Source organism: Kogia breviceps, chromosome 19 (genome assembly GCF_026419965.1).
Source record: "Kogia breviceps isolate mKogBre1 chromosome 19, mKogBre1 haplotype 1, whole genome shotgun sequence".
In the NCBI taxonomy this organism is placed as follows: Eukaryota; Metazoa; Chordata; class Mammalia; order Artiodactyla; family Physeteridae; genus Kogia; species Kogia breviceps.
Window position 1 is genome coordinate 13,062,955 of NC_081328.1, and position 27,617 is coordinate 13,090,571.

General features: G+C 51.0%; 2 protein-coding genes across 6 annotated transcripts in view; both read right to left on the minus strand.

The window, feature by feature from the left end:
• Positions 1-4,886: 4,886 nt before the first annotated feature.
• RFLNB (refilin B) lies at positions 4,887-12,826 on the minus strand. Its single transcript, XM_059049076.2, has 3 exons — positions 12,565-12,826; positions 9,688-9,797; positions 4,887-7,876 (listed from the first exon to the last, which is right to left on the minus strand). The coding sequence occupies exons 1-3, from the start codon at positions 12,775-12,777 to the stop codon at positions 7,546-7,548; spliced, it is 654 nt and encodes a 217-aa protein (XP_058905059.1). The 5' UTR covers positions 12,778-12,826; the 3' UTR covers positions 4,887-7,545.
• Positions 12,827-15,771: 2,945 nt separating this feature from the next.
• The window catches only part of VPS53 (VPS53 subunit of GARP complex), a 158,336-nt gene continuing 146,490 nt past the window's right edge, over positions 15,772-27,617 (minus strand). For 2 of the 5 annotated variants that reach the window (XR_010838257.1, XR_010838256.1), the window contains exons 24-28: positions 27,381-27,561; positions 27,241-27,284; positions 26,954-27,083; positions 18,710-18,780; positions 17,938-18,627 (exon numbers count right to left, since the gene is read on the minus strand). The gene's annotated coding sequence lies outside the window, so the exon portion shown is untranslated. Of the gene's footprint in view, positions 16,048-17,579; positions 18,628-18,709; positions 18,781-21,782; positions 21,870-26,953; positions 27,084-27,240; positions 27,285-27,380; positions 27,562-27,617 lie in introns of those variants that run through there. The other 3 variants (XR_010838254.1, XR_010838253.1, XR_010838255.1) reach the window with 3 other exon arrangements.

Sequence of the window (27,617 nt, forward strand, 5' to 3'; positions counted from 1 at the left end):
CACTGCCTTATACTAGATACTGTCACACAGTCTTCTTTCGATTTTGGCCATGCTTGTAAGGAAGCTCAAGACTAAGTTTGATCCTCACTTACAGCAGCTCTTTGTAGTCTGGATTCTGGTGAAGTTCTTCTCCAACCCCCCCACCCCTTCACTATCTGGCCTTTATCCTTTTACCCTGGTTTTAGTGCCTGTATCACATAGAGGGTGTCTTTTTTTGTAGTCATCCCTGTCCCCTTTTGAAAATAAATAGATACAAATAAAGACTTGAAAAAAATGAATAAAAGAACTCGGGCTTCCCTGGTGGCACGGTGGTTGAGAGTCCGCCTGCCGATGCAGGGGACGCGGGTTCGTGCCCCGGTCCGGGAAGATCCCACGTGCCGCGGAGCGGCTGGGCCCGTGAGCCATGGCCGCTGAGCCTGCGCGCCTGGGGCCCGTGGTCCGCAACGGGAGAGGCCCGCGTACCGCAAAAATAAAAAAAAGAACTCACTTCAACTAACTTTCTGGACCCTTATTGCTTTGTAGGAACTTCTCCAGGTTGGAAACAGTGGCGCTGGCATTCAGAACATCCTGTTATTTGTGCTCGACAGCTTAGTTACCTGCCCTAAGCCCCAGTGCTTTTGGAGAAAAGCAGTAATTTGTAATTACCAGCAATTGGTTTGACACACCCAAGACCCCTGCATTCTCCTGCATTCTCATTCTGAAAAAGAAACCAGCAAACAGAAAGAATAGAAACCTCCTGGGAATTGCCTGGCAGTCCAGTGGTTAGGACTCCGCACTTCCGCTGCCGGGGGACTGGGTTGGATCGCTGGTTGGGGAACTAAGATCCTGCACTCTGCACAGTGTGGCAAAACAAACAAACAAACAAACACCTTTATGCTCTGATGACTAAAAGCAATGTTGTCGCTTAGATTGGTCCATTCAAACCACCATCAAAAGCTACACTTCTCCAAAATCAGTAATGGTTTATCAGGGAAATAGGAGTGATTTTTATTTTCTCTAATATTTATTTTCCAATCTTTAAAAAATGATCACTTATCAGTTGTGTCGTAGAAACATTATTTAAGATATACTTTTTCCAGCATTTTAGTATGGAAAATTTCAAATATAAACAAAGCAGACACAGCAAAATGAAACCTCATGTACCCATCACCCAGTTTCTAGAATTTTCATCTTCTACCATTCTTGTTTCATCTATATCCCCATCCATTCCCCACCCCTCTCACTTTTTATGGTTCTCTTTTCTTTGGGTAAAAAATTACATTAGAATGCATAGATCTAAATTGTATAATCTTGACAAAGTATATACCCATGCAACGTACCCCCATCATGGTATAAAACATTTCCTTTCCTAAAGAAAGTTCCCTCACTTCTCTTCCCAGTCATCCAAACCACATACACCTAGGCAATCACTATTATTTTTTTCAACTCAGTTTTGCCTGTTCTAGAATGTCCTGTATATGAAATCATACAGTATATATTCTTTGGTGCCGCCAGCATTATGTCTGTGAGATTCATCCATAATGTTTCATGTGGTAGTAATGTATTCCTTTGACTGCAAACTGCTATTACATCGTAGGAATATACACCAAGGTGGATCAGTTCACCTATTGATGGATGGACATTTCAGTTCCTTCAACATATATGACTGTTGTGAACAAAACTGTCGTGAACATTATCTATTTTATGGACCCGCATTCATTTCTCTTGGGTAAGTATCTAATGGCATTTCATGTGATTTTAATTTGCATTTCACTGCTAGCTAATGATGTGGAACACTTTTTCATGTGCTTATTCTCCATCCATATATCATCCTTTATGAAGTATCTGTTGAAGTCTCTCCCCCGTTTTTTTTTTGCAGTACGCAGGCCTCTCACTGTTGTGGCCTCTCCCGTTGCGGAGCACAGGCTCCGGACGCGCAGGCTCAGCGGCCATGGCTCACGGGCCCAGCCGCTCCGCGGCACGTGGGATCTTCCCGGACCGGGGCACGAACCCGCGTCCCCCGCATCGGCAGGCGGACTCTCAACCACTGCGCCACCAGGGAAGCCCCTCTTTCCCATTTTTAACAGGGTTGTCATTCTTATGTTGACTTGTACGAGCTCTTTATATAGTCTGGATATAAGTCCTTTGTCAGATGTGAATTTTTTTTTCAGTGCATGGCCTATTTTTTATTCAATATTTTCTTAATAGAGTCTTTGAAGAGAGAAATAAATAAATACATAAAACAGTTTGCTTTTCTTTTCAGATTTTCTATTTCATCTCATGTCAGCTGGGTCAGAAAAAGTTTTTTAAAGGAATTTTTCCTTTTTGCCTATGTTGTCAAATTTGTTGGCCTACAGTTGTTCCTAATATTATCTTATTATGCTTTTGGTCCCTGTAGGATCTCTATTCAGTCATGATATTGGTAATTTACGCTTTCTATTTCTTAATCAGTCTAGCTGAGATTTACCAATTTTTTCAAAGAATCAAATTTTTGTTTTTAAAATTTTCACAACTGTTTGTCCGTCTCTATTTCATCAATAAGAATCTTTATTATTTCCTTTCTTCTCCTGACTTTGGGTTTAATTTGCTCATCTTTTTCTAGCGTCTTAAGGCAGAAATTGCCATAAGGGGGCGTTAGGGGTGGGAGCTGCTTCCTACAGTTACTAACGATTGGGATGACTGGACTCTGATTGTTATACATACGAACTAGCATTTCTTAAAGTGCATTCCAAAAAACACTAGTCCTGGGCTTCCCTGGTGGCTCAGTGGTTGAGAATCCGCCTGCCGATGCAGGGGACACGGGTTCGTGCCCCGGTCTGGGAGGATCCCACATGCCGCGGAGCGGCTGGGCCCGTGAGCCGTGGCCGCTGAGCCTGCGCGTCCGGAGCCTGTGCTCCGCAACGGGAGAGGCCACAACAGTGAGGCCCGCATACCACAAAAAAAAAAAAAAAAAAAACACACTAGTCCTATGAAATGCACATAGGCTCTTTGGTCTAATGAGTTTGGAAAATGTTACATACTAGATCTTCCCTTTTGAAGATTAGCAATGCATGTTACCACATTAAAGGCTAAGGTAGATTATTCTACAGCAAAAATTCACTCCTTCTCACATCCATAGTGGAAGTATGGTTCCCTGACCCACTGATGTGAGCTTTGGCCATGCACCTTGCTTTGGCCAGTAGAAAGTGGGTGGAAGTACCAGGGTTCCAGTTCCTAGTGTAGACCTTAAGAGGTATTGTATGTTTCTACTTGCTCCTCTGGGAGCTTTTGACCTCTTCCATGAGAAGAATGCAACCCTCCCAGCCTACTTCAGAGACAAGGGGAACAAACTTGAACTCAACACCTAGCCTTGGGCAGAAATGCCCTATCAGACCCATAGACTCATAAGCAAGAAAAAAACGCTTGCTGCTGTATATCACTGTGATTTTGTGGGCAGTATTACATAGCAAGAGCTGATTAATACACGGGTTCCAAGAAGCTTTCAATAACCATGCTTAGCATTGTTCAACTTTTCATTTCCCCAAACTTATTTGATCGCAGAACCTTATTCTACTCCACAGAAAGCACTCTAGGAAACAGTGATATATACAAACCACTTGATAATGATTATATGCCAAGATAAAATTATGAGAATTTAATTTTGACAAGAGGCATTCCACACAATAGGAGTCATTACCTAATCAATAGAGTTATTCATTTCTTAAATTTCTGGGAAGTATACCAAAAGGGCTTTCTAACATTTATCATATTACTATTAATTATACCTACTGTGCTTCTCTTGAGGGCATCAGCTTAATCTGATACACATAAAAAGGTTGAAAAATTGAAACATTATTAGCTTCAACACACTTTTGCCTCTCTCTCTCTCTCTCTCTCTCTCTCTCTCTCTCTCTCTCGCCACACACACACACACACACACACACACACACACACACATTATAGCTTTAATCCTACAGGTTTTAAATATTTTTCCATCAAAACCTTGGAACTGCTGATTAGCTCATTCATTTTATGGAAAATTTACACCATGTAACCTAAAAGGCAAAATTAGCCCTCATTGTCATCCTAATCAGCCAAGTTAGAGTTAATTTCTATTAAAAAGAGACTGGCTTTTAAAATGTATTTGTAAGAATGGTAATATGTATTCCTGGGACGTGTTTATTTCGGAGTCGCAACTCAAAGACTAACGGATGAGGCACAGAGCTTCGCCATGAATTTGAGGCTGGAGTGAAGTAAGATGCCTTCACTTTCAGTAGCTCTTACTGACCCTCTCTTTTGCTTTGCCCAAAGGGACTTTTCCTCAGGGAAGACAATAGTCTGAGATTGAAGAGATGTGGGTGGTCATATGGAGTGTCATCATTCTGACTGCCTCACTGTATGAGATATTGCAAATGAGAACTCCCAACGCGGGCCCACCTTGCTTCCACCACCACGACTATGTATGTGCAGGACGCTTGCTGCAGGCATGCACAAAACCTGCGGTGGATCCTGGTGGCCAGACACCATGTTTCTAGCTGTGCCTTTGTCCCACCTACAGGTTTTTCCAGCCCAGAGCAAAATACCACAATAATATTCAGGCTGGGTGGACTAACGTGCGTATTTCTTCTGCAAAGTGGGAGGAAGGCGATTTGAAAGGGAAGGTGGGAAGGGGCTGGCCTGACATCATTCACAGGTGCATCTCAGAGCAGATCGGCTTTGGGAAAGAGAACAAATTCCTTAAAACTCCTGTGCCCAGGAACCCCTTGGAAAATCTTCTTGTACCCCCGGAAGAATGCATACCCCAGTCAGAAGTATTGTACTATTAATACATAATCACGTCTTAAAATTTCTCAAGAGGAGGACCCGTTTCTCTCACTTTTCTTAACCAGGCATTATTTTTAAAAAAGGAAGCATCTCCAAGTGTTTTTAAAGGATAATTTATTATTAAATGAAGAAGTCATAAAACAAAATGAAGTGAGACAGATGTCAAAGATAAATTTAAAAAGTTGTTTCCATCAAATACTATTCCTAAGGTGAGAAACAGGAAATGTATCAAATGAAAAGGTACTTATTCTTTTTCAAAGGTCTGTGATTTCAAAAGAAAACTTTTCTCCGAAAATACAAATCATCCTTATTACATAAAAGACATAATTTAAGAATCTGAGAAAAAAGACTTTTTAACTCATAAGTAAACGGTATTTCCCAGACTCCCTTAGGAATGTTTGTTTTTAATCAGTGGGTTTTAAAAATCATCGCTTCCACCTTGCAAACTAACATGGATCCACCACGGATTGACAACATGCTATCCACCCTGACGTGTCCCCTTGTCTTCACACGCTTCCTTTTCTGCAACTTTCAGCAACGCAGATTTGGAGAAAAAGAACTACAGTTTGGTCCCTAGTGAATAACTTAAAACAAAATCTGCTTTTCCATTCACATGACACATGTGCAGTCGGTCACTTCTACTTACTTTACCGATATATTTCATATTAAAAAAATCTCATACATGCACCTCAGCACGGGGCTGTTTAAAGGCCGCGTTCTCTATCCCTCGTCTCCCTGGCCGAGCTGCCCATGACATTGTCCTGGGCTCATCAAGTGTCTCCATTGGGCCAGAGCAAAACCTTGGGAATTCTCTTACCATAGTTTAAAAATCATATTTACCACTTGTCTTAAATGACAAGATTATGAAATCAGAGAGAAAAACCCATTTTTAATCAATAAATGCTGCGTAATTTACTCTTCCAAGCGCAGGAGGCTGCTCTGCTTGAAGACAGGAGACTATGGGGTCTTGGAGTGGCCCCTCGAGGGGTTCCCGCTGAGCTTCACGCTGGCGAACTCGGGACCATGGAGCTGATCGCAGACTCCACGGAAGGGGTGCTTCCAACCAGGTGCACGACAGACTAAACACTATTCAACCTGAAGAGGACAGCAGACCATTTGGCCCTCTAGGCCTCTGATGACTTTAAATGACAGTGATTATCATCACACCTGCTCTCCTCAGCACTTGACATAACTTGGATGCATTCAAAGGAAATACCCACGGTTTCATTCTCACTGATATCAGAACAGCAAAAGCCATCTGCCACTTTCTTTACTCAAAATCCACATGGATCGGCAGGAGAAAGAAGTACGGGCCGGGTGAGGCAGGGCGGGCAGGAGGCTGAAGGCCAGAGGCAGCCCGGCCTCCGCGCCCTCCTGACCTGGCCCAGCCTGTGTCCCTTCTTCTGTGGCCCGTTCAGCTGAATTCACACAGTTTCTTCCATTCACACGCAACGCCATGATTGTCACACTAAAACGAACACTTAGACGTGTATGGTCACCCCAGCGCCCAGGTTTTGGAGCCTGACTTGTGGCATCATTCCATATGCTCAATTCTCCTTTGCTTCCCTTGGCTGGGGGCAGGGAGGTGGATTTCCTTGCTTTTTTGCTTAGGCCTCAGGCACCAGCAGAATTCCTCCGCAGTGTTGACCCAAGGTCACTGGAAAGGACGCCCGCCCTGATGAACCAGGTCGCCAGAAACATCTGTGTCCACCTCCTCCCCGGGGGTGTCAAGTCCTAGGTGTGACCGTCGGCTCCCACTGTGAGTGGAACGCCCCCTGTGGACCCCCCCAAAAGTGCTTTCCCGAAGCATTCTTTCAAGACGCCATTTCTCTCCAAAGGACCCTCTGCTATGTTTCGCCTTATGAAAAAACTAGGAAAGTATTTGGAAACCCCAAAATACGTATCAGGAGAGTTACACAAGCCTGTGGAGACATTACCAGATGCCAGGGGTTCAAGGCGCATCACCAGAGCCCGAGCTTGGAACCCACCCGTGGAAGGAACCAGAACCAAGTTGTTGCCCCCGGACTCAGCCACCAGTTGAGCTGACCCCACTCTAGAGGCAAGAACAGGGTGAACTCCTTCCTTCCTGCCTGCCTGCCTTTCCCTTCCTTCCTTCCTCTCTTTCTTTTTTTTGAAAGGCATCTCATATTGTGGTTTGGGGTTTTTTGATATCACAAAAAAGATTTAGAGAATTCCAAGAGTTTTGGTTAACAGGAAATACAAATGGAAATTTAAAAAACCAGAATGGAACTCAACTCTCCACAGATTGAACCCATATGGGTGTCACAGCTCACTGAATTAGCACCACTTTCGTAGCAGTGAAGACACCGGGGCAGAAAGTTCTTCCAACTCACTTTTTCCATCTCAGAGATTTTTTTTCCAAGCTCTTCCTCAGACAAACTGACCAACGGAAGAAGAACGCTCCCCTCTTCCCTATTTCAAAATGTGGCCATTTTCCTTTTGCTCTAGCCATCCTTTTATTTTCTCATCAAATTGAGACTTCGGGGAAGCTACGTAGCAGCAAACTAGGAAACACACTCCTTTTAAAAACAATTGGAAAAAATTGTGAAAAATCAAATTCTTTCAATAATCAGAAGATGTTGTGACTTTTTTTTTTTTTTTTTTTTTTTTTTTAAATTCCCCAGGCTAGGCTTAGAGGTATCTCTGGGTTAGACTCTTCCGGGGCTGGAATGGCACACAAAGGCAGCCTGGCCCCAGCCAACCCAGGCAGGAAAGCCGGGCCAGCCCCCTGGCCTGCTCCAGTCAGCTCTCCTCCGACAGGTAATCACTGCCCACGAGCTCCATGGCTTCGAGCTCCACGCTGGACAGGAACCTCCTCTGTGTCTTGCGGCAGTTGTAATCCAGGGTGGTGGTGTAGACGGTCTTGGGGTACTTGGGGTAGACGATGGTGGTGCTGAGAAAGCGGGCCGGCTTGTGGCGCGGCTCAAAGCGCACCTCAGCCCTGTAGTTGCGCCATGTGCAACTGGGGATGCAGGTGATGGTCTGGCTGCAGGAGGCCACCGCCAGGCCCAGGGGCAGGTGGACGTCGTCGATGAAGTGTCGCTCTGAGTCATACTTGACGGAGGACGTGTACCTGAGCGGGAGACACAAGGCAGCGTGAAGCCGCTCCTCTGAGCTGGGGGCACAGGGCTCCCTACCGTGACCTTGAACCTTGAGATGTGGTGACTCTAGGGAGAAGCCGCACTGAGTTTATAACGCGCTCACTGTGCGGCCCTGTCCTAGCGCTTCACTTCCAGGATCTAATTTAATCTTCCCAACAGCCCTGGGAGAAGAAATCGGGGTGCAGAGGTTAAGGTCACAGTGGGAGGGAGCGGTAGAGCTGGGCTTTCAGTGCAGACATGCAGGATTCCCAAGTTCAACCCGCACTCACTGGTCCTCACTGCAGGCGGCAGCCCCTGGAGTCGGCTCCCACTGACTTAAGCTTTGAGACTTTGGCCAAGTTACTTAACTTCCAAGCCTGTTTCCTCTTTCTGAAAAAGGTGCCCAATAGGATGGGGGAAAGTGTTAACACAGCAACTGCTGTTGGTAGGAATGATTATATGTAACAAGGCAGATTCTCCTGTCCATGGGGGATGAGTGGTTTCTCTATCCCCTGTAGTGAACAATCAGCTCTTTAATGAGAGGTGAAGGGAACCCAGACATCCTGAAAGCTGGTTCTGAAAGCTCGGTGATACCAAGTACTAGTATTGGGGCCACCTCTGCCTTCGGTTTGGAGACTCCCTCAAAGCCAGGGAACCGAGATCTGACCTTTTCCATCACAGCCAATTACAGTCTTGTTTTCCATAAAATAAATTAGCGTCCACGTTCCTCGCAGCTACTTTATAATTTTTTTAAAGTCTTTCTTGGGCAATTTGGGAATTTTTTTTTTTGGAAGCAAAGCATGAATTCATATTACTTCCTAATTATGGCATCTTCATAGATACGAAAATATGCACAAGCGGGACCTCCCTGGCAGTCCAGTGGTTAGGACTTGACGATTCCACTGCAGGGGGTGAGGGTTCGATCCGTGGTCGGGGAACTAAGATCCCACATGCTGCGAGGCGTGGCCAAGAAATTTAAAAAATAAAAAATATGCACAAGCATCACACATAGACAAACTGAACGGCACTGCCCCTCGCCAGCCCCTACCCACTGGTCAGGGAGTAAGAATCGGCACTCTTTTAAAATGAGTCCAGTGGAAACATCTCTTCGCCTTGGGCAAGTAGGTTAAAAGGCTGGGAAGCTCATGTCATGAAGTCATGTCCCCATTTTGTTCAAAATACAAGCTCCTCAGGAATAAAAGGCTGAACTGCTCACCTCCAAACTGGTGAGCGTCTTTTGTTCTGTGTCAAAGGGCCCTTTGTGTTCATGCAACGGAACTCCATCTCTAAAGCCACCAGCTACCAAAAGTAAAATTCCTTTCTCTAAAAAGACATATCTTTAATGGAGCCTCTCAATCGATCTCTGCCCCCAGATGAGCGTGGATGATAAATTCCCCGAGGAGGAAGAAGAACGGTACTTGCCCAGTGAAATTAGAACCTGAGGCAAGGTCACAGCACCTTGACACTGGGGTGGGGGTGGGGGTGGGGAGATGTGGAAAGAAGCTTCTGGAAAGAGGAATTACTTTATTACAAATTTTTAAACATCTGATGGCCACGATAAGTGAAGTGCAAAAAGCAATTTGCAGGACTTTATGTATAACACGATCTCGTTTTTATTTTAATAAGTGTATCTATATTCAAATGGTTAGAGTACAGAAAAAACATCCGAAAGAGCACCCACCAAACTATAAGAGTCTTTGGCACACTTTTGTCATTGACTATTTTTTTTTAATAACAAGCGTTAATTACTGGAACAAAAAATTGAAAATAGAAATAAAATGAAATCAGGGCCTGCTATATTTACCTTACTTCCGTTGGTGGTAAGGGGTCAAACTCCACTCCTTCGCCAAACGACAGGGGGCATAACCTTGGCGAGCAGCCAGAGCCCAGGGCATTGGGGAGAGAAGCTGGATTCTGCAACAAAAGAAAATGCAGTTAGATTACAGGCCCATCCGACGCTTTCCCCGCAGAAGGTCCTGGCTCTAGCCTCCAGCTGATGGGCCCAACTGAGATTTGTGTCACCCTCCAGGGAATGATGCCAGCGAAGGGCTGACCCACAGCACGGGAAGACCCACTGGACAGGGCACGGAGGACGCCAAGAGGTCTGCTTGAATCCCAGGCCTATCATGAATGTGTGCACTCAGCAGAGTCACAGCATATGCCGTGTGTGACCTTATCTGCACACCCAGGGGGTGTCCCTTTCCATCGATGAGGTTTTGTGGAAGGATCAAAAGAGGAAACAAAATTAGAGCTCAGTGTCGTGACCGGTGCCAGACCCGGGGGCTGCTGCATCACCCCGCAGCAAGGCGTTGAGAAAACCGCCATGAACTGGGACTTCACTAACCAGAACCTTCAATTATGTGCCCCCAACCCTGTCATTGTCTCAGCAACTCTTCAGAAAAGGCCAAAACCAACAAAGAGAAATGCTACAAGGGATTTTTTTTTTACACTGAAGATTCCAAGTCCAACTTCCCCCATGTCCTCTGCCTCTGAGGCCACCAGATCAATACCCAGCCAAGATGGAGGAATCTGCAAACTCACTGGGAAGCTGAACACCAGAAAGTTCTCTAGGTCACCTTCCACTCTCCAGAAAACTCAAAGAGCCAGAGCACAGCATCCCAGGGGTTCACCGCCTTCCAGCCTGGTCAGAGCATTGGGCTTTCTGGTTCACCAAGTAGCCGGAGTAAGAGACGGGACCGTCCTCCACACAGCTGCTGGGTTTTCACCTGACCTGACTGGAATTGGGGCTTCTGTGTTAAGCGAGCAACAGAGAGCAGCCCTTTGGGCTCCCGGGCTAACTGGGAGCTGTCACCTTCTTTGCCTGATTTGAGAGAAGAACCTACACTTGGGCCAGGGTATGGCGGTGGCAGCCCCACCCCCATGTCTTCCAGGAAGCAGACATTTCTAGAAGGTTGACTCTAAGACTCTTATGTTACCAGGACAAGGTGTCAAGTGGGGGCATAGGGTGGACATGCAAAAGCCAAAGGGGACCAGGTAGGTCAGGGAGAGGCAGGGGGACCCCAGGGTCCAGCCCTGAACTTGGTGGGGGGAGAGCTTAATAAGCCCCCACTGGGGCTTGAGAACCCAGCTGGGGGAGGGGTACGGTGTGGGCACCGGCTGCTGCAGAGCTTTAGGAAACAGCCCCCAGCAGTGCCAGGGGGCCCTGCGCTGCCCCAAGCTCTCTAGCTGCCAGACACTCCCCAACCAGGGGGTGCCTTCCGGGAGTCCTGGCGGCTGCGGGACAACGCAGCCCCCAAGAGGAGGTAGGTGCCACCCAGCATTCACAGGTGTGCAGACAGGCACTCGGTTCTCTTGCCCCCTGCTCCCTCATCCCTGCCACCCAACACTCCCTGAGCACCCAGCCTGCTCCAGGGCAAGCTGGGAGTGGGGCGGGGCAGGAGGGGTTCTACGCATGAACAAGGGGCCTACCAGGGAAAGGGGACGAAGTCACAGCCTTTGGCGTGGCTCTGGGAAGCATCCAGGAAGACTTTCCAGAGGAGGTGACAAGTTGGGCACTGCAGGGCTGGCAAGGGTTTGACAGGTGGAAAGGCCAGCTGGGTGTGGCGAGAGGCAGAAGGGGATGGCTGGGAGGGAAAACGCACACCAGGGGGAGGAACAGCATCAGAGGCACCGATGCGTGTATCTGCGTGTGGTCAGGGGATGTGGAAGAGGAGGCTAAAAAGGGCCAGATGGCGAGGGTTCTGAAGGCCAAGATAAAGCAAGTGCTGCCTTCTAAATGGAAATGAGAGGATGCACCGATGTCCACCGAGAGACAGGATCATTGGTCAAGAATTCCACGCACCATCACAGTGGGTGGGTCCCTGGGAAGCAGCAGCTGCCACCGACAACTTCACCCAGGGGAGAAGGCTGCAAACACCCATCCCCAGGGGGAGGCGTGGCCTCAGAGCCCCACTCTCAGCTTGACTGTAGGCAGGATGTGGGTCCCCTGGGTTCTAGGTAAAGGCAATAAACACCACCATGTGAGCCATTTCTAAGGTAAAAGGGATCTGGTGTTTTTTCTTTAAATAAAAATTTTAAAATAAAGTAAAAGGACTCATTTTTGAAATTTTCCACCCACCTAAAGGCCTCCCACCCATCATGTGCCAGACACGGGTTAGGTGACGGGACAAGAGGGGCCACGGATCTGAAAAGGTCCCCTCCAAGGCCACTAACATTCCCCCAAAGCTGGCCCCCTTTGCTCTCTGAAGCGGGGAACCCGAGTACAGCCCTCTCCCCAACACCCACCGGGAGGGGAAGCAGGCCCGTCGGAGCCACCGGGGGAGAGGGCAAAGCCCGGAGGTGCCTGGGGGAAGTTTGCTCTCGGTGACCCTGGACCCCTCCAGCCCGGCAGGGTCAGGAATGTGGCCGAGCCGCAGCCTGGCAGACAAGGGGGCCGTCACCCCGAAGGGAGGAGGCGGTGGTCGCCTTTCCCGGGGCTCCCGGGCCTCCCAGGCGATGACAATTTTCCAGCCACCGGCTCCACTTGGCCCGGCTCTCGCCACGCTCCCTCCCCGGGCTCCCAACGATGGCCACGGGCGAGCTCCCAGAGCTGGCCGACGGGCGGGCGGCGGCGGGGACAACGTGCCCCGGTAGGGCCGACACGACCGCCTGGGGGGTCTCCGGGGCCCGGGCGCGGGGGAATGGAGAGGATGGGGGGAGGGGCCGAGGCGGGGTCACTCACCGGGGCCGCGGGGGTGGCCGCCGCGTCGGGCTCCAGCGCCCCGGGGGCCGGCGCCCGCTCCCCGCTGCCGCCGCCCCCGGCCGCCGCGAGCGCCCAGTGGCTGGGGCTCGGGCTGGGGGGCAGTCCCGAGTCCGGACTGTCCAGGACGCCGTCGCCCTTCTTCTTCGCGTCCACGAGCTCGGGCACATCCTGCAGGCTCAGCCGGCCCACCATGGCAGTGCGCGCGGCGGGGCCGGGGCCGCTGCCCGCCGGCCGCCCTCCCTGCCCGCCGCCCGCGCGCCGTCCGGGTCCGCCGGTCTCCGCGCTCCCTGGCCCGCCCCCTGCCCCGCCCCGCCCCGCCCCGCCCGGGGCCCGACACGCCCGCCCGCAGTGGCGGAGCCGCCAGGCCGGGCGCCAGGGGCCGCTGCGCTCCCGCCGTGCGCAGCCCGCGCCGCGCTGCGCTGCGCTCCGCCCCGCCGCTCCGCCCGCCCCGAGCGGCCGATCACAGGAACGGGGGGCGCCGGCCCGTGCCCCCGCTCCGCTCGGCCGCCCGGCCCCGCCCCGCAGCAAGCCGACCCTGTACCCCTCTCGCGCCGGGCCCGAGGGCGCCTTGTCCCTTCGCCCTGACCCAGCCAGGCCGGCAGGCGCTCATATCTCGAGCCCTGGCGTCGAGCGGGTGGCAGAGTAGAGCCCGGGCCCACAGAGGCCGAGGCCGGGGGAGCCGGCTGAACCCAGCGAGCAAACAACTGGAAATTATTAATAGTTAATGTGCTTCGTATGGTTCCAGCCGCCTCTTGGCTCAGCCGGGCGGGCTCGCAGTTTGTGTCTGGCTCTCATTTCTGCCCCGGAGGAAAAGAGCGCCTACTCCGTTTCTCCTCAGGGGGCTCAGGGGCTGGGGGGTGGGGGCGGAGCTGGGAGGAGCGCATCACTCCCTGGCCTGGATGCTCAGCGGAACAGGCCGTGGCCACACCTGCCAGGAAAATTCTGCGTGGGCGCAGACTGGACCTCGAACCAGATGGACGGGCTCAGCAGCCTGCCCACCGGCTGTCTGACGGGTCAGGGGCTCCCTGGCGGGGGTCACAGCTTTTCAGACGGGGGATTTCTTCCTCCTTAGTTTGACAGAGAAGCCCTATCTGAGTGGGAACTTTTTGCAGTGGCTGCCAGCTGTAGAATTGGGCTGTTCTCAAATCTAAAAGTACTAGAAAGTTCGAGTACTGTTTCTAACAGAGACCTCCCTGATTATCAGTAAGTATAGGAAGTCCCCACCTCCCACCAGCCACTGTACCCTGGGGGTTTCTGATGGGTGCCTAACTAGGGCCTCAAGCTGGAGCTTGCCCAGACCTAGCCCACAGGTGCCAGCTCTGAAGAGTAGCAGTGCCGTGGACTAGGGACTTCCCTGGCTAGATGAGAGGTGGGCGCGGTGCACACCCCACCACAGCAAGCCAGTCTGTGTCCTTGCAAAAAACAAAGGATGCTTGTCCTGCTTGGGACCCGGTGAAGTCCAAATTTAGAGCAGGTAGATGTTCGAGATTTGCTGGCAAAGTTCAGCCCTCCTACCCTCCTCACTCATCACTTTCAGGTAAGGAAACAGAGAAGGAATTTGACTTGCCCCAAGTCACACAGCTGGTACAACGCAGCTTGCTGTGAGCAGAACGCCCAGGATCACCCCCTCCATAGAGAATACAACCGGGTACGTGCCTGTGTGCTGGAGGTCACTCATTCAGGACCTGTGGGAACAGATTATAAAATCAGGCGTGCACAGTCCTGGATCAGTGGTTCCTACAAGGACGTACTGTAAGCAGTGGGTCTTAGAGACTGGGCCAACTGTGTGGCTACAATTCCCTGCCCCTGTTGACCTCACCGTCTGCACATCCCAGACTGCCCCCAACCCGGGGCATCACGGGAGGAATCTTAAGAGCTTCCTGGGGGTGTGGAAAGGCAGTCTGCTGGCAGTGGCCGGACTCGGCACCCTAGAGGGAGTTTGCCCACCAGCATTCCCATTCCCTAAGCTTGGCCAGCTGGGAAAAGGTGTCCAGGAAGATGGCAATTGCTGCCTCTTTCAAGGTCATCAGTCCAGAAGAGGAGGATGAGACAGGAAGGTCATCATGCTAGGCCAGTGCAGCCACTGTCTCCACCAAAGCGTGGATCGTTGTGGATTGTCTTGGAAGGGGTCGCCACCTGGACCCGCTAAAACATGGAATCTAGGGGGAGCCCTGAATTGCCACCTTCTGCGGGGGATTCTGAAGGGCTTAGCTTACTCACATTCTGACAGAGATCCACAGAGACATCAAAGCTGCCCAAGTGAGCAAGGGAGTGTGAAGCTGCCAGCTTTGGAGGGTCCAGGCAGATCAAGGGGACACCTTTGAGGCACCCCTTCCTCCTTGGCACTGGGGTAATCAAGCAGGTGGCCCAGGACTTCATGTGGGCATCTCTGCCATCAAACTGGACCCAGGAAGCATCTATGTCCTGAGCTCCAGCCTATGACAGTTCTGTCTGATCCTCCACATAAGCTCTCCCCAACTCCAGAAGAACATCTCGGCTTTAATAGAGATCAGGACATCCTCAGGCCTCAGGACAATTGCCAAGGAGCTCCCAAAGCGTAAAATGCTTGCATAACCCGGCCTCCTTCCTTACAGAGGAGCCCAGCACTGATACACACAAAGGAAACTGGAGGGGCTTGAAGAGGAATTCAGCCCGGGGACGTGACGCTGACGGAGAAGCTGCACCAAAGTCTTTGCCTCCGTGGTTCCCAGAACACTGCTGAGCCAACCAGAAGACACCTGGGACCCCAGGTTTGTCCTCTCCTGTCCAGACTGTCTTCGAAGAGCTCAAAGACAAGCTGGAGCTGACTGGAAGCTGCTTGGGTTCAGAGGAGAACGTGCAGGGCATGCCCGGCCAGGCCCAGGCGTCCTGCCTGCACTCGCATCTCCGTGAACTCGTGGCGGTCCTGGTGGAGATGAGCAGAGGGGTTCTTACAACAGGAACCATCTGACTTCGGCCTGCCCACGAGTGCCCCTGGGTGGGGGGCAGAGGGGCTTCCCCTGTAACCTCATGGGAGCCGTGCTGCGCAGACGCTGGAAGACAGCCGTGTTTCGTCAGCCCTGAGCTGTGAGTCCGCTCTGCATATCTGCTATAGTCCTTGGGAAGAGCCCCACGCCCTGGGCTCATCATTGTCCTACATCTCCTGCCAGATTGTTTTCCAAAGGACGTTTCTTAAAAAAAAAAAAAAACAACAAAACTCTAACCAAGGCTTGGGAAAGACAACAGATTCCACTTTACCCCCTCCTGGTCTGGCTTCGAAGACAGGCCTTCTTTTGAGGAGCATCTGGGTTGCACCTAGAAAGCAGGGGTGAGTTGCACAAAACGAGACCACGGACCCTGCCGCAAGAGCGGCCTCTCCTCAAAGCTGTCCTTTGCGAGCGGCCATCATCCCCTGCCTGGATCACAGAGACTGGTGTCCTCATAGGACTTGGCTTCTGGCCCTGAGGCCTCTCCCAGCAGGGTCTGCGGAACAAAGCTGCGTCACAATGAATGCCAATCCTGCATTTTCCCTTTTTCTCCACTAAATTAAGCTGATGCCCAAATGGGAGTTGAGTCAGACAAGAGGAGGGTGGGAGTTGAGTCAGACAAGAGCAGGGTGGGACCCCCGCCCCCACCAACGGCGGCTTCTTATTGTTTTTGGAGCAGCTTGTTTTCAGTAAACCCAGCCAGACAGCAGATTAAAAGCACTGCGCTCCAGCGCACTGGCGTGTGCCCAGGGCCCCGGGCACCTTGTGGTCTCAGTCCCCTGGGTCTCCGGGCTCTGGGAACCACGATGCAGCGGCTTGGCCTTAGTGTTCAACCAGGTCCCCCCTTGTGTTCATATACACCCATGTCAACCAAAATGCTTAAAAAAATAGGACTTTATTTTGTTTCCTTAAGTGTCTTAAGATTAAGGTTATTGGTTTCAAAGAGCATGGAAAGGGAACTGCCATATTCGATAAAGAAAGAAACTGCATTAAAAAGATGTACTTGGGCTTCCCTGGTGGCGCAGTGGTTGAGAGTCTGCCTGCCGGTGCAGGGGATGCGGGTTCATGCCCCGGTCTGGGAGGATCCCACATGGGCCCGTGAGCCATGGCCGCTGAGCCTGTGCGTCCGGAGCCTGCGCTCCGCAACGGGAGAGGCCACAACAGTGAGAGGCCCGCGTACCGTGAAAAAAAAAAAAGTGCCAAAAAGATGTACTGACACAGCCCGGCCCACAGGAGTCTGTGCACACATGCGTTGGTGAGCTTGGTTCATACCTCTGTGCTCCCGGGACTCACAAAGGTGGCCTGAACCAGAGGCCAGGGACACCAAAGGCTGGCCATTTCAGAGCAAAATGGGCCTGAGGGAACAGGCTCCTTTTCTTTCTTTTTTTTTAAAAAAAATTTTATTTATAAAATTTATTTATTTGTTTATTTTTGGCTGGGTTGGGTCTTTGTTGCTATGCGTGGGCTTTCTCCAGTTGCAGCGAGCAGGGGCTACTGTCAGTTGCGGTGCACGGGCTTCTCATTGTGGTGGCTTCTCTTGCTGCGGAGCACGGGCTCTAGGCACGCGGACTTCAGTAGTTGTGGCTCGCAGGCTCTAGAGCGCAGGCTTAGTAGTCGTGGCGCATGGGCTTAGTTGCTCTGCAGCATGTGGGATCTTCCCGGACCAGGGCTTGAACCCCTGTCCCCTGCAGTGGCAGGCAGATTCTCAACCACTGCGCCACCAGGGAAGCCCCCAGGCTCCTTTTCTGACCTCTCACCTGGGAGACCACTAGGTCAGGTGGAGAGGTGGGATCTGGCCCAGCCTCAGTGGCGACGCTCACCCAGACACCGAATGAAGCTTGGGGTGGAGTCAGGCCAGTGACCCCTGTGTGGGGAACCCGAGGACCCCCAAAACAGGCTCCACCCTTGAGGCCTCCTATGTGTAAGCTGAGAGCTGTTCTCCCAAACGCTCCCTAGTTACCCAGAAAAAGGGCCGTGGCATCTGCAAAATAAAACCCAGATGGGATTTTGCAAAGAGCTGGGACTCACGGCCTCGTTGGAACGGCATCAATACACTTGCACTCCTGGCTCCGTTCTGCGTATTCACACCAGACAAGGACTTGCAGCCTAGAAAAATAGCCCTTAGTTGATCAACGGAAGTTAAGACCCTTGGCTCCTTGGCTGAAGGGCATGATAGAAGGGTGTGCGGGCACCAAATGGCCAGTGTGCACGGCCACTCTCCAAAGGCAGCCTCCAGGACCCCCGGGGGATTTCAGTCTGTAGGCTGTGTGGGAAAGGATGGAGAGTGGGAGCCTGGGGGCGGCCAATTGGCTCTGCTGTCCTTCCCTGCAGCCGGTGTCCCTCGGTGCATTCCTCTCCTCCCCCAAATTCAAAGCAGAATACTCACCAGAGGGAGGTGGCTGTGGTTTGCAGCTACGTACTGCTGGGAGCTCCTGAGACTTGCCAAAGGCATTTACAAGCCTTTGAAGAAATGTTTTTCAGTTTTGAGGAAAGTTAGCCTGGGGTGGGGTGGTAACTTGAGGTAAGAGAAGAGGTACCAATTAAAAATTCCATGAGTCTCATGTTTTACCAGGTCGTATCAGCTGGGGGTTAACTGGAATTTTATTGACTCTTGCCTTGTACTTCTGCAGGATGACCCCAACCAATGACAAGTATTTCTGGAAATCTCTGTCTCTCATATGCTCATAAATAAATCTGGTTATATGCAGAGGATGCCTGCAATTAATTTTCTTTTCCTGCACCCACTGCCCCAGCCTCTGGTTCTGCTAAGTTGGGTGACAGTGCCCCACAGGCGGCCCTCCAACAGGCTGCCCTTGCAGAGACCACCATCAGCTCCACCAGGCACTTAGAGAAGGGCTGCAGCCACACCACCGCTGTGGGTACCAAAGCCCCGGGTGCTGTTGCCAGTGCTGGTGCGGGGGGAGGGCCACGTAGCTTGGAGGTGCCGGAGCTGTGCTGTGGTCCGCAGCTAAGTGCCTCTCGCCCCTTCTGGTTGCGTTTACAGGGTGGTCCTGATGCAGTGCGGCTTCCTTTATGCCTGCTTCCCGCCCTAGGATTCACCTTGAACCGTGCAGGGCTGGGCCAAGAGACAAATAGTAAAACAAGCAAGCAAAAAACCCCTTTGAATTCCAAATCCCTCTCCCCTGAGCCAGGCTTACCCTTCTGGGCCCTTCTCTTGGGATTTCTCTAAGAGGCTTCCAGGTCCTGTGTGCAAAGAGCATGTCTGGACCTCAGTCCCAGCTGGGCCTCCTGCCCCACCAGACACCCATCAGATATCACCCAACTCCCATCTCAACACCTTGCTTTTCAAAGACTGAAAGGTAGACTCTGCTATTTCCAGGGATGCCTTTTTTAGCATCAAGGCTGTCTGCCATCTGAGAAAGGACCTTCTGCTGTTAGCAGCCTGTGTTGGAAGCAGAAGCTTCTAGAATGTCAGATATCATCATCTTACAAACCCCAAGACAGCGCACAGTGCCTACCTATTCTCCACACTTGTAATAAAAAGAGCAGTTAATACGAGCACAGCCCGGGCCTTCCATCACACACGGACATTAAGGAACCTGGGCTTTGTGTTCCTCGTTGAAAGACTGTTTATCAGCAGATACCCTGTTCTTGTTCCCCAGAATCCATTTCACCTCTACTCCCAAGGCTGAGAGCTCTTACCAAAACCTGCTCTAGGTTAGAGTTTTGGGGGTTCGTGTGTGCTCTCCTGCTAGACCCATTCATTCAATCAGCACCTACCAAGGGCCTACTTTGTGCGAGACAGAGTGTGAGAGCACAAAGAGAGCCTCACTAGCCTGGTGGAGAGAGGGAGGTGAAGATTGGGGGAAGATTTCTGGAGGGAGTGACACCTGTGCTGATACTAAAGCAGAAAACAAGGAACAGGCAGGCAAAGAAGGGAGGAGGAGATGATGACCAAAGCTCTGCCATGAGGTCTCTGAAGATCTGGTCATCCTTCTCCCCTGGCTTAGATTCACTGAGTGGAGAGCGTTGCAGACTTGACAAGTGCCCCAAGTTCACTGCCTCTGGAGTCAATTAGCTCCATTCCCGGACATGCATCCTGCAAAGATGTTGCACTGGTGACAAAAGGAAGCAAGAGTTAGGGTGGCTGGTTTAGTCCAGCTGTGCTCCTGGAAATGCCACGTCAAGGACACGGCAGCAAGCTGTTACTTTTCCTTTTGCGCTTGTCACGGGTATTGTTTTGTGACTGTGGCATACAAAAGGTTCTCTTTTTATTTTTTTAAACTGAGCTCAGTTTAGCTCGTAAACCCCGTTTCTCTCTAGACTGGAAAAGTGTCTTGCTCACAGTATAGTTCTTCTGGAAAATGACTAGTGGCTCTTCGGTAATTAGTACTCTCATCCTTCCCTTTTGCCTGGGTGGCATCTGGGGAGGCTTCTGTAACATCATAGCAGCAAGGATGGGGTGGCTGGTGGTGAGTGCCTGGTCTGTGGTCATCTTCCTACCTCTCTGGCCTCTACGGAGGAGAAATTTGCTCTGCTTGGCCAAGGAATGCCACCCTCTGCTTTTTTTTTTTTTTTTTTTTTTTTTTAATGGCACTGGATGGCATTTGTGCCTCTACAACATGGTTTTTTGTTTTGTTTTGCTTTTTTATTTAATTTATTTTTGGCTGCGTTGGGTCTTGGTTGCTGTGCGCGGGTTTTCTCTAGTTGCGGCGAGCAGGGGGCCACTCCTCGTTGCGGGGCGCGGGCTTCTCATTGTGGTGGCTTCTCCCGTTGCGGAGCACGGGCTCTAGAGCGCAGGCTCAGTAGTTGTGGCTCGTGGGCTTAGTTGTTCCGCGGCATGTGGGATCCTCCCGGACCACGGCTCGAACCTGTGTCCCCTGCATTGGCAGGCGGATTCTTAACCACTGCCCCACCAGGGAAGCCCCATCCTCTGCTTTTTATGTCCATATGCCACCTGATCTGTACCCTAGTTGTCCCAGCCTGAAGTTTATTCCAATGAGCTGGCCCTTTCATTACTTCTGGGAGCTCAGGGAGCTTGGAAGCCATCACCTCCCCATGATGGGGTGTGAGGGGCTCTGTGAGGTGTGCCCCCCCCCTTGGGCCCACCTGGCCGGACAACACTCTCAGACACTATCTCTCCTCCTCAGGTGCCTTGGTGAACACCTCACTTCTCTACGGGGACTGCAGTCTCCCAGGTTAATTGCTGGAAGCCAGGCAATGGCTTCTAGATCAGGGTTTCCCTCAAACTTATGGGGGTTTCTCTTATACTGGGGCTCAGCCCAGAGTGGTAGGATTCTGAACTTCTTCTCCATGACCTTCCAGCCTCAAAATCAAGTCATAGCCCCTCTAGTTCTTCCTTTTCTATTGATACCTGCTGTTCAAAATCCCACCCCCCTTTTTTTAAATGGAAAAAAATGTTTATGTCAAGATGCACCGTCCCTCTGCTGATGGTGCCGGCTGTGTGCAAAGTCCTCCAGCATTTTGGCTCTTAAAATGTAAAGGGTGGGCTTCCCTGGTGGCGCAGTGGTTGAGAGTCCGCCTGCCGATGCAGGGGACGGGGGTTCGTGCCCCGGTCCAGGAGGATCCCACATGCCGCGGAGCGGCTGGGCCCGTGAGCCATGGCCGCTGCGCCTGCGCGTCCGGAACCTGTGCTTCGCAACGGGAGAGGCCACAATAGTGAGAGGCCCACATATCACAGAAAAAAAAAAAAAAAAAAAAGTAAAGGGTAACTTTTAGAATAAAGGACAAAAACAAAGCAAAACGCCATTCCAACAATTCTTGTAACTCTCCTGGCTTTCAAGACTTTCTTCTCTACTATAGAATCACAAAGTCTCTACAGGAGTTCAGAAGCTAAGAATTTAAGCTCTTATCTCCATAGCATCACTGCCAAAAGACAGTGCATCGGGAACCCTGCCTGCTGATGGAGTCGGGGAAAGGGCAGAGATAAAGAACAGAAGGGATGCTCAATCGAATATCAAACTCTACAAAGGATGACCGCTGCTTTCATGAGCGAACCAACAAAGCATGTCCTCTAGGGGCCCTGACCATGAGGGAAGCCACGGGGCTTTTGCTCAGTTAGAAAGTTTTCTTGCAGCAAGACAGCACTGGTTGGGTCACATTTGGTTTTGTGCAACGAAAGCCGAAGGGGAACTTCTGCTTACTGGGTTTCTACAGACAGAGCTGTAACTACCTCCCTCTCAGTCAAGAAGCAGGAAAAAACATCTAGGGCAAGTGAGGATGTGGAGAAGAGGGTACTCACGTACACACGGTCGATGGCAGTGTGCAGCGTAACAATCTTTGCAGAGGGCATTTTGGCGAGAGCTAGCAACGTTTCAAATGTGCGTGTCCTTTAACCTTTTAAAGTGGGAATTGAACGATTTTAGGAGAGTAGCCTACAAAAAGGTGGGCACAAGTAAGCAAAGATATTTACAGAAAGATTTTCACTGGCGATGTGTTTCTCATTGCTAAAAAACAGAAACCTATTTGTATACTGATAGGAGACTGGCTAAGTAAACGATGGTCTGTAGCAACTATAAAACACCATGTAGGGCTTCCCTGGTGGCGCAGTGGTTGAGAGTCCGCCTGCCAATGCAGGGGACATGGGTTCGTGCCCCGGTCCAGCAAGATCCCACGTGCCGCGGAGCGGCTGGGCCCGTGAGCCGTGGCCGCTGAGCCTGTGCGTCTGGAGCCTGTGCTCCGCAACGGGAGAGGCCACAACAGTGAGAGGCCCGTGTACCGCAAAAACAAAAACAAAAACAAAAAAAACCCCACCGTGTAGCCTTAAAAAGAATGAGTGGCTCTATATATGCTGAGGGAAAAGATATCCAAGATTTCTTGTTTAGCTGTAGAAAAATATGCAAATATGCTTAATATTAATTTTGTTTGCAAAATTACAAATCACAGTGTAAGACAGAGAAAGTCTGGAAGGGGAGTAGGACTTTTGATATATTTCTATATTGTTTAAACTTATTAACATGAATACTGTGTACTTTAAAAATGAGTATTATTACTGCAATATTTTATAAGGTGAAGAAAATAGAAACAGCAGTGCAGAAACACTCAAAATCATAGGGGTTGGCAGTCATGAGAGGAGGTCATTGGAACGAGCCTTATACCAGCTCCTTCGCAGAAGCCCTCAGAGCAAAGAGGAACTCCGTGGGCCCGGCTGGGAGACCACGGAGAAGGGCCTGCCCATGAGGAAACCCCACCTGCCAGGCCTGACTGGGACTGAGAGGCTTGATTTGCTGGGGCAACTTAGATTTTTCTCTTGGTTTCTGTGACTGGTGTTTGCATAATCATTAAGAAAACGTTTTACGATTAACCATATTGGTTGACAAAGAGAGTTGTCAAGGGTGCCTTACTCTAAGGCCTTGAGACTGAGGAACTAGGAAAAGGAAGGTGGTGCCCTTTTAGAGATGGGGAATTTCAGGAAGCGAGCCGAGTGTACCTGGAGATGCTCCACCCAAGTCGATGATGGGACCTGCAAGCGGACTCGGGTCAGCTGAAGGGGACGGACAAGGGCTAAAAATCTGAGAAACCTCAGAAGGCAGAGCTGGTGCTTATACCTGTGATGGGCAGGAAAGTTCTCTGAAGGAGTCTGGAGTGAAAACCACAGGAGGCCTAAAACCTTGGGGCTTGAGACCACAGTCAAGGTTCAAAAGGAAAAGAGCATCAGTGACGGAGACCAAGACATTAAGGGAGCCAGGAAAGCAAGGCATCAAGGGAGGGAAGGGAGAATTCCCAGGGGCAGGGAGGGCTCACCAAATCCATGGAGAGTGCAAAGAGGGTGAAAGTGCGGCAAGAGGGTCATCCTTCCAGAGAAGTTTCTGGAAGGTGGTTGAGATGGATGCTGAGTAACAGGGAATGCACTTAGGGGCTGGAGGCGGTGGCTGTAAGCTTTTGTTGGAAATGGTAACGAAGGCCACGAGAGAAGTAGCACGGGGGCCTGGGAGGGTGGTGGGAGATCGGAGAAAGCATGGAAGCCCTGGTTCACTTCTTCAGGCAGAACGGAAAAGGGACAAGCTCTGAGAAACCTGGTGGGGGTGGAGGAGGGGGGAGGAAGGGAGGGGTGGGACTCCAGGGAAGGCCAGCCAGGGAGGGTGGGGTGGCGAGTGGCAAGTGGGGTAGACAAAGGTGGCTTGGGTTTTACCGGTCCTCCTCACAGCGGAGGCCAAGCTCGTGACTGGAACTCCCGAGGTCTCAGTTTCCCAACTGATAAATGAGGAGATTTGACCGAAGTTCTAAAAACAAATAAAACCACATACCACCCAACGCTGATGCTTCAGTTCAGACCTTCCCAACTAGAGAGCTGGGCCGTGGCCGGAGTGCAGAGCAAACGCCCACGTGGGTCCCCTCAGCCCGGTTGGCCGGGGCGGGGGCGGTCCCCTGAAGCAGCCCCAGTCCCCAGGCCCATGAATAAGGCCCCGGCAGCCTCTTCAACTGGTCTGCCCCAGTGTGATGCCAAGGGAGCACAGATGTCATCACCTCCACGCTTCAAGTCCTGAAAAGGCTGCGAAGCACTGCATGTACACAGACAGACGGCACTGCATGTACACAGACAGACGGCACTGCATGTACACAGACAGACGGCACTTGCATGTACACAGACAGACGTGCGAGGCCTCGGGCGTAAGATTTGGGGCTTGTCGGGATTTTGAGAGAAGGATGGGCTTCCTTGCAAATGTTGCCCAAGCCCCCTCCCCCAGTTCCGGTTGCACAGTTTTGTTCTTAGAAAAGAGCTGCCTCGCACAGGGGCGGGGGTGATCCTTGCTCTCTGATGTCCTCTTTCTAAAGGTGGCAAGGCTCAACCAAGAAGGTGGCCTCCAGCGTGACTCAGACAGGATTTGGGTGACAGTTTAGGCGTGCGGACCTCAGATGAAAAGCTGCTCTCTCCTGTACAAAGGGGACACGGCCAAACACCCCCGCCCCTCGAGCAGCAGCCGCTGATGAGGGCAGCAGCTTCCAAACTGACTTCTGGGGAAGCTGGAATTCTTGAGATGTTTTAGGAGGCAAAGGAGCTCCACAAGGCTTTGATTCTAACCTCCCTTTAAGGATGCATACACTAAGCTTATTCTAAAAACTGAACATTCGAAAGTAATAACGTAACATGCAAATGTGTTATTGGTGCAAATATAAGATTTTACAGATCCTCGGTGTGTTAACCTGCACTGCCAGGGCTGTTCTGTCCACGTAGACCTCAGGATAAAGAGTCCTTGTCACATCTGAGCAACCAAAGAGTATCTGGGATTGGGAGGAGGGCTTGTTTAAAACAAAACTGATACTGTTTGCAAATTCTTAGCTGGATTAAATCAAGATTTCTCTATTCTATGCAACCAAAGCAAACCACAGAAATAAACTGGATGCTGGGGTTGATGCATATCAACTGCCATCCATAACAGCTTTGAAATGCTTTCTATTTAACTGAAACAGTTTCACTGTTCTCAATGATTTGCTTTGAAAGATACCTGAACTCACAAACTATATTCCAGGTCCACATCCATAAAATCGCACCCACTTAACAGGGGTTTTGATCCAATGAGGTCTTTTTTTTTTTTTTTTTTCGGTACGCGGGCCTCGCACTGTTGTGGCCTCTCCCGTTGCGGAGCACAGGCTCCGGACGCGCAGGCTCAGCGGCCATGGCTCACGGGCCCAGCCGCTCCGCGGCACGTGGGATCTTCCCGGACCAGGGCACAAACCCGCGTCCCCTGCATCGGCAGGCAGACTCCCAACCACTGCGCCACCAGGGAAGCCCCAATGAGGTCTCTGAACTATCCAGGAGGCAGTAAATACTCAGTTCCCTCCCCCACGCAATAGCATGGAATGGCCTGGATCTCTCAGGCCCGCTCACAGTCAGGTATTATTTGCATGTCAGACAGTAGCTGGCTGCAACTAAGGCCCAGGGCTTAACCCACTGGGACCACAGGCCCATTAGCGCCCTTCTCTGACAACTGAGCGAGCCAGCCAGCCGAGGGGCCAACACTTGGGATCCGTTGAGAGCAGTGCCAGGGTTGCAGCAGGGTGTGTGTATGAGGTTGGGGGAGGGGGGGGTGTCTCTGTGTGTGCACTCATGTTTTCTTTACACAACACTGGCCATTTTTCCATTTGCCTGCTAAAGCGCTTCGGCGGCTGCCCCAGGCAGCCCAACTGCAGGACTTTAGTCTGTGAAGAATTCCGTGGAATGCGGTCTTTTCAAGCAGGTGGTGCGCTTCCCCTCTGCTTGAGAAGGGCCTTCCTTTTCCATCAGCACAAAGCAACCAAGCAGAAGAGGCTGGAGTTTCTTTCCACCATGTCACCTGGTGCCCCTGAAAGTTGCAGCCTACTTGGTAAATACTTTTCATGGCCCCAGAAGTAAAGGGAAATTTTGTTGAGAAGCTGTTCTTAATTTCTCACGTGCTGAAGAATTACCCCAAACGGGAGGAGGCGCCGGCGATTGTGCAAATTCTATTTCATTGCTGAGCAGAGGCTACCGGAGCCCTCAGATTAAGTGATAAACATTCTTAGGGGACAAAGCATTTACACAGCTTTTCCTCTGTACCACTCTTATCGCCCAGCATTCTCTGTATCAATATCCCCAAAGGGGACTGGAAGAACCAGGCGGGTCCTTTTCAGCTGATTACAGGGATTCTGCTGGCCTTGGGAAAGGTCTGAACATCTTTGAAAGGCAACTGTGAAGTAATCCGAATAGCTGGTGAACTTCTGGCTTCCCTGTTAGGTCTGCCTGTCCCAAGATAATCTCGCTTAGCATTTTCTGGGCGTTGAAGGTCAAAAAAAAAAAAAAAAAGAAAAAAAGAGTGCAGGCAAGAATTTTGTCCCTGCCAGGACTGGGCAGTTGAAATCGGTTCTGTGGACACCGGACACCATTTCTAAAGACATGTTTTTTGGAAAGCAGCCTTTGGCAATCCTTCTAAGTTGCATTCAGAGGAAATGTGCCACATTTTCCGTAACAGGCAGTCCAGCCAACACCACCGGGGAGGGAGGAAGCTCTTTTCTCAGTGTCTGCAGGTTTATCCCTAAATGCTACGGAAATAGCAGCTGCCGGGGCAAGGGAAACAGAGGATGGAGAGCGTTTTAAAACGCCTGAGTAAGTTGGATTATCCCAGGCAGCAGACCTAAAAAGGCAAAGGCTCCATATTCCGGTGCTTGCTTCCGATGCGGCCTGCACCCAGCAGCAGGCTGTGTTGTCACATGGCCATCCTGTCCAGGTGAGCCCAGGGACGGAGCGAGCGCTGCGGCCACCCACTTGGGGTTCAGGCCTGGCGAGTGATAAGGAGGTCACGTTTCACATGGCCTCGTGGCTGACGGAGCGTGTGCACAGATGGCTCTTGTGTGACCTTCACCGCCCTGATAATTATACACACCGCCCCCCCCCGCCCCCTTTCATGGATTCTGAAAACTGCTTTTGTTTCAAACGGACACATTCTTTATATCCCACTACTTACCTGGTTATGTATGTGAGAAGGAAGAGAATCTGGCAGGTCAATCATCTGGCAGCGTTCTTCTGGGCGGGGTATACGGAAATGTTTCTTTTCTCATCAGATTGATTTCTGGCTACCCTACTGAAGTGGTGAGCTGGTGAAAATAAAGAATGGAAACCGGGGAACGATCTTGAAGCCAACCTAATGGAAGTGCTGCCACAGATTTTCCAGGGCTGAGGGGAACATCAGACTTCCCCAGAGGTTCACTGCAAAATGCCCACCCAGCTAGTAAGGAGACAGGATTGACTTACTGTGCACAGGACAGAGGCCTCTGGCAGTCACACGGAGAAGCAGGCTGTGATCGGGACCGGGAGGTGGAGAAGGGAAAGTCAACGGGATAGAAATTCGGAGCACAGGGAGGATTCCAAATCAGAAGCAGAACGCTTTATACCTAGTCACAGAGGGTTTCCACCACCGCTGGACATGCCGGGACCTTGCTGATGAAAATCACCTTCCGGTTTCGTGCTGTCAAGGAACGGGCGCATCTTCACCAGGCAGGAGGGCAGACGCCGAGAGGGGAGCCCGGGCTTCATGGGCGCTCGCTAATTCTTTCTCATAGCCTGTTCTGTTTTCTGTCAACAGTGAGGAAATACATCCTAGCAAATGACATCCAGTAATGCTTTAATTA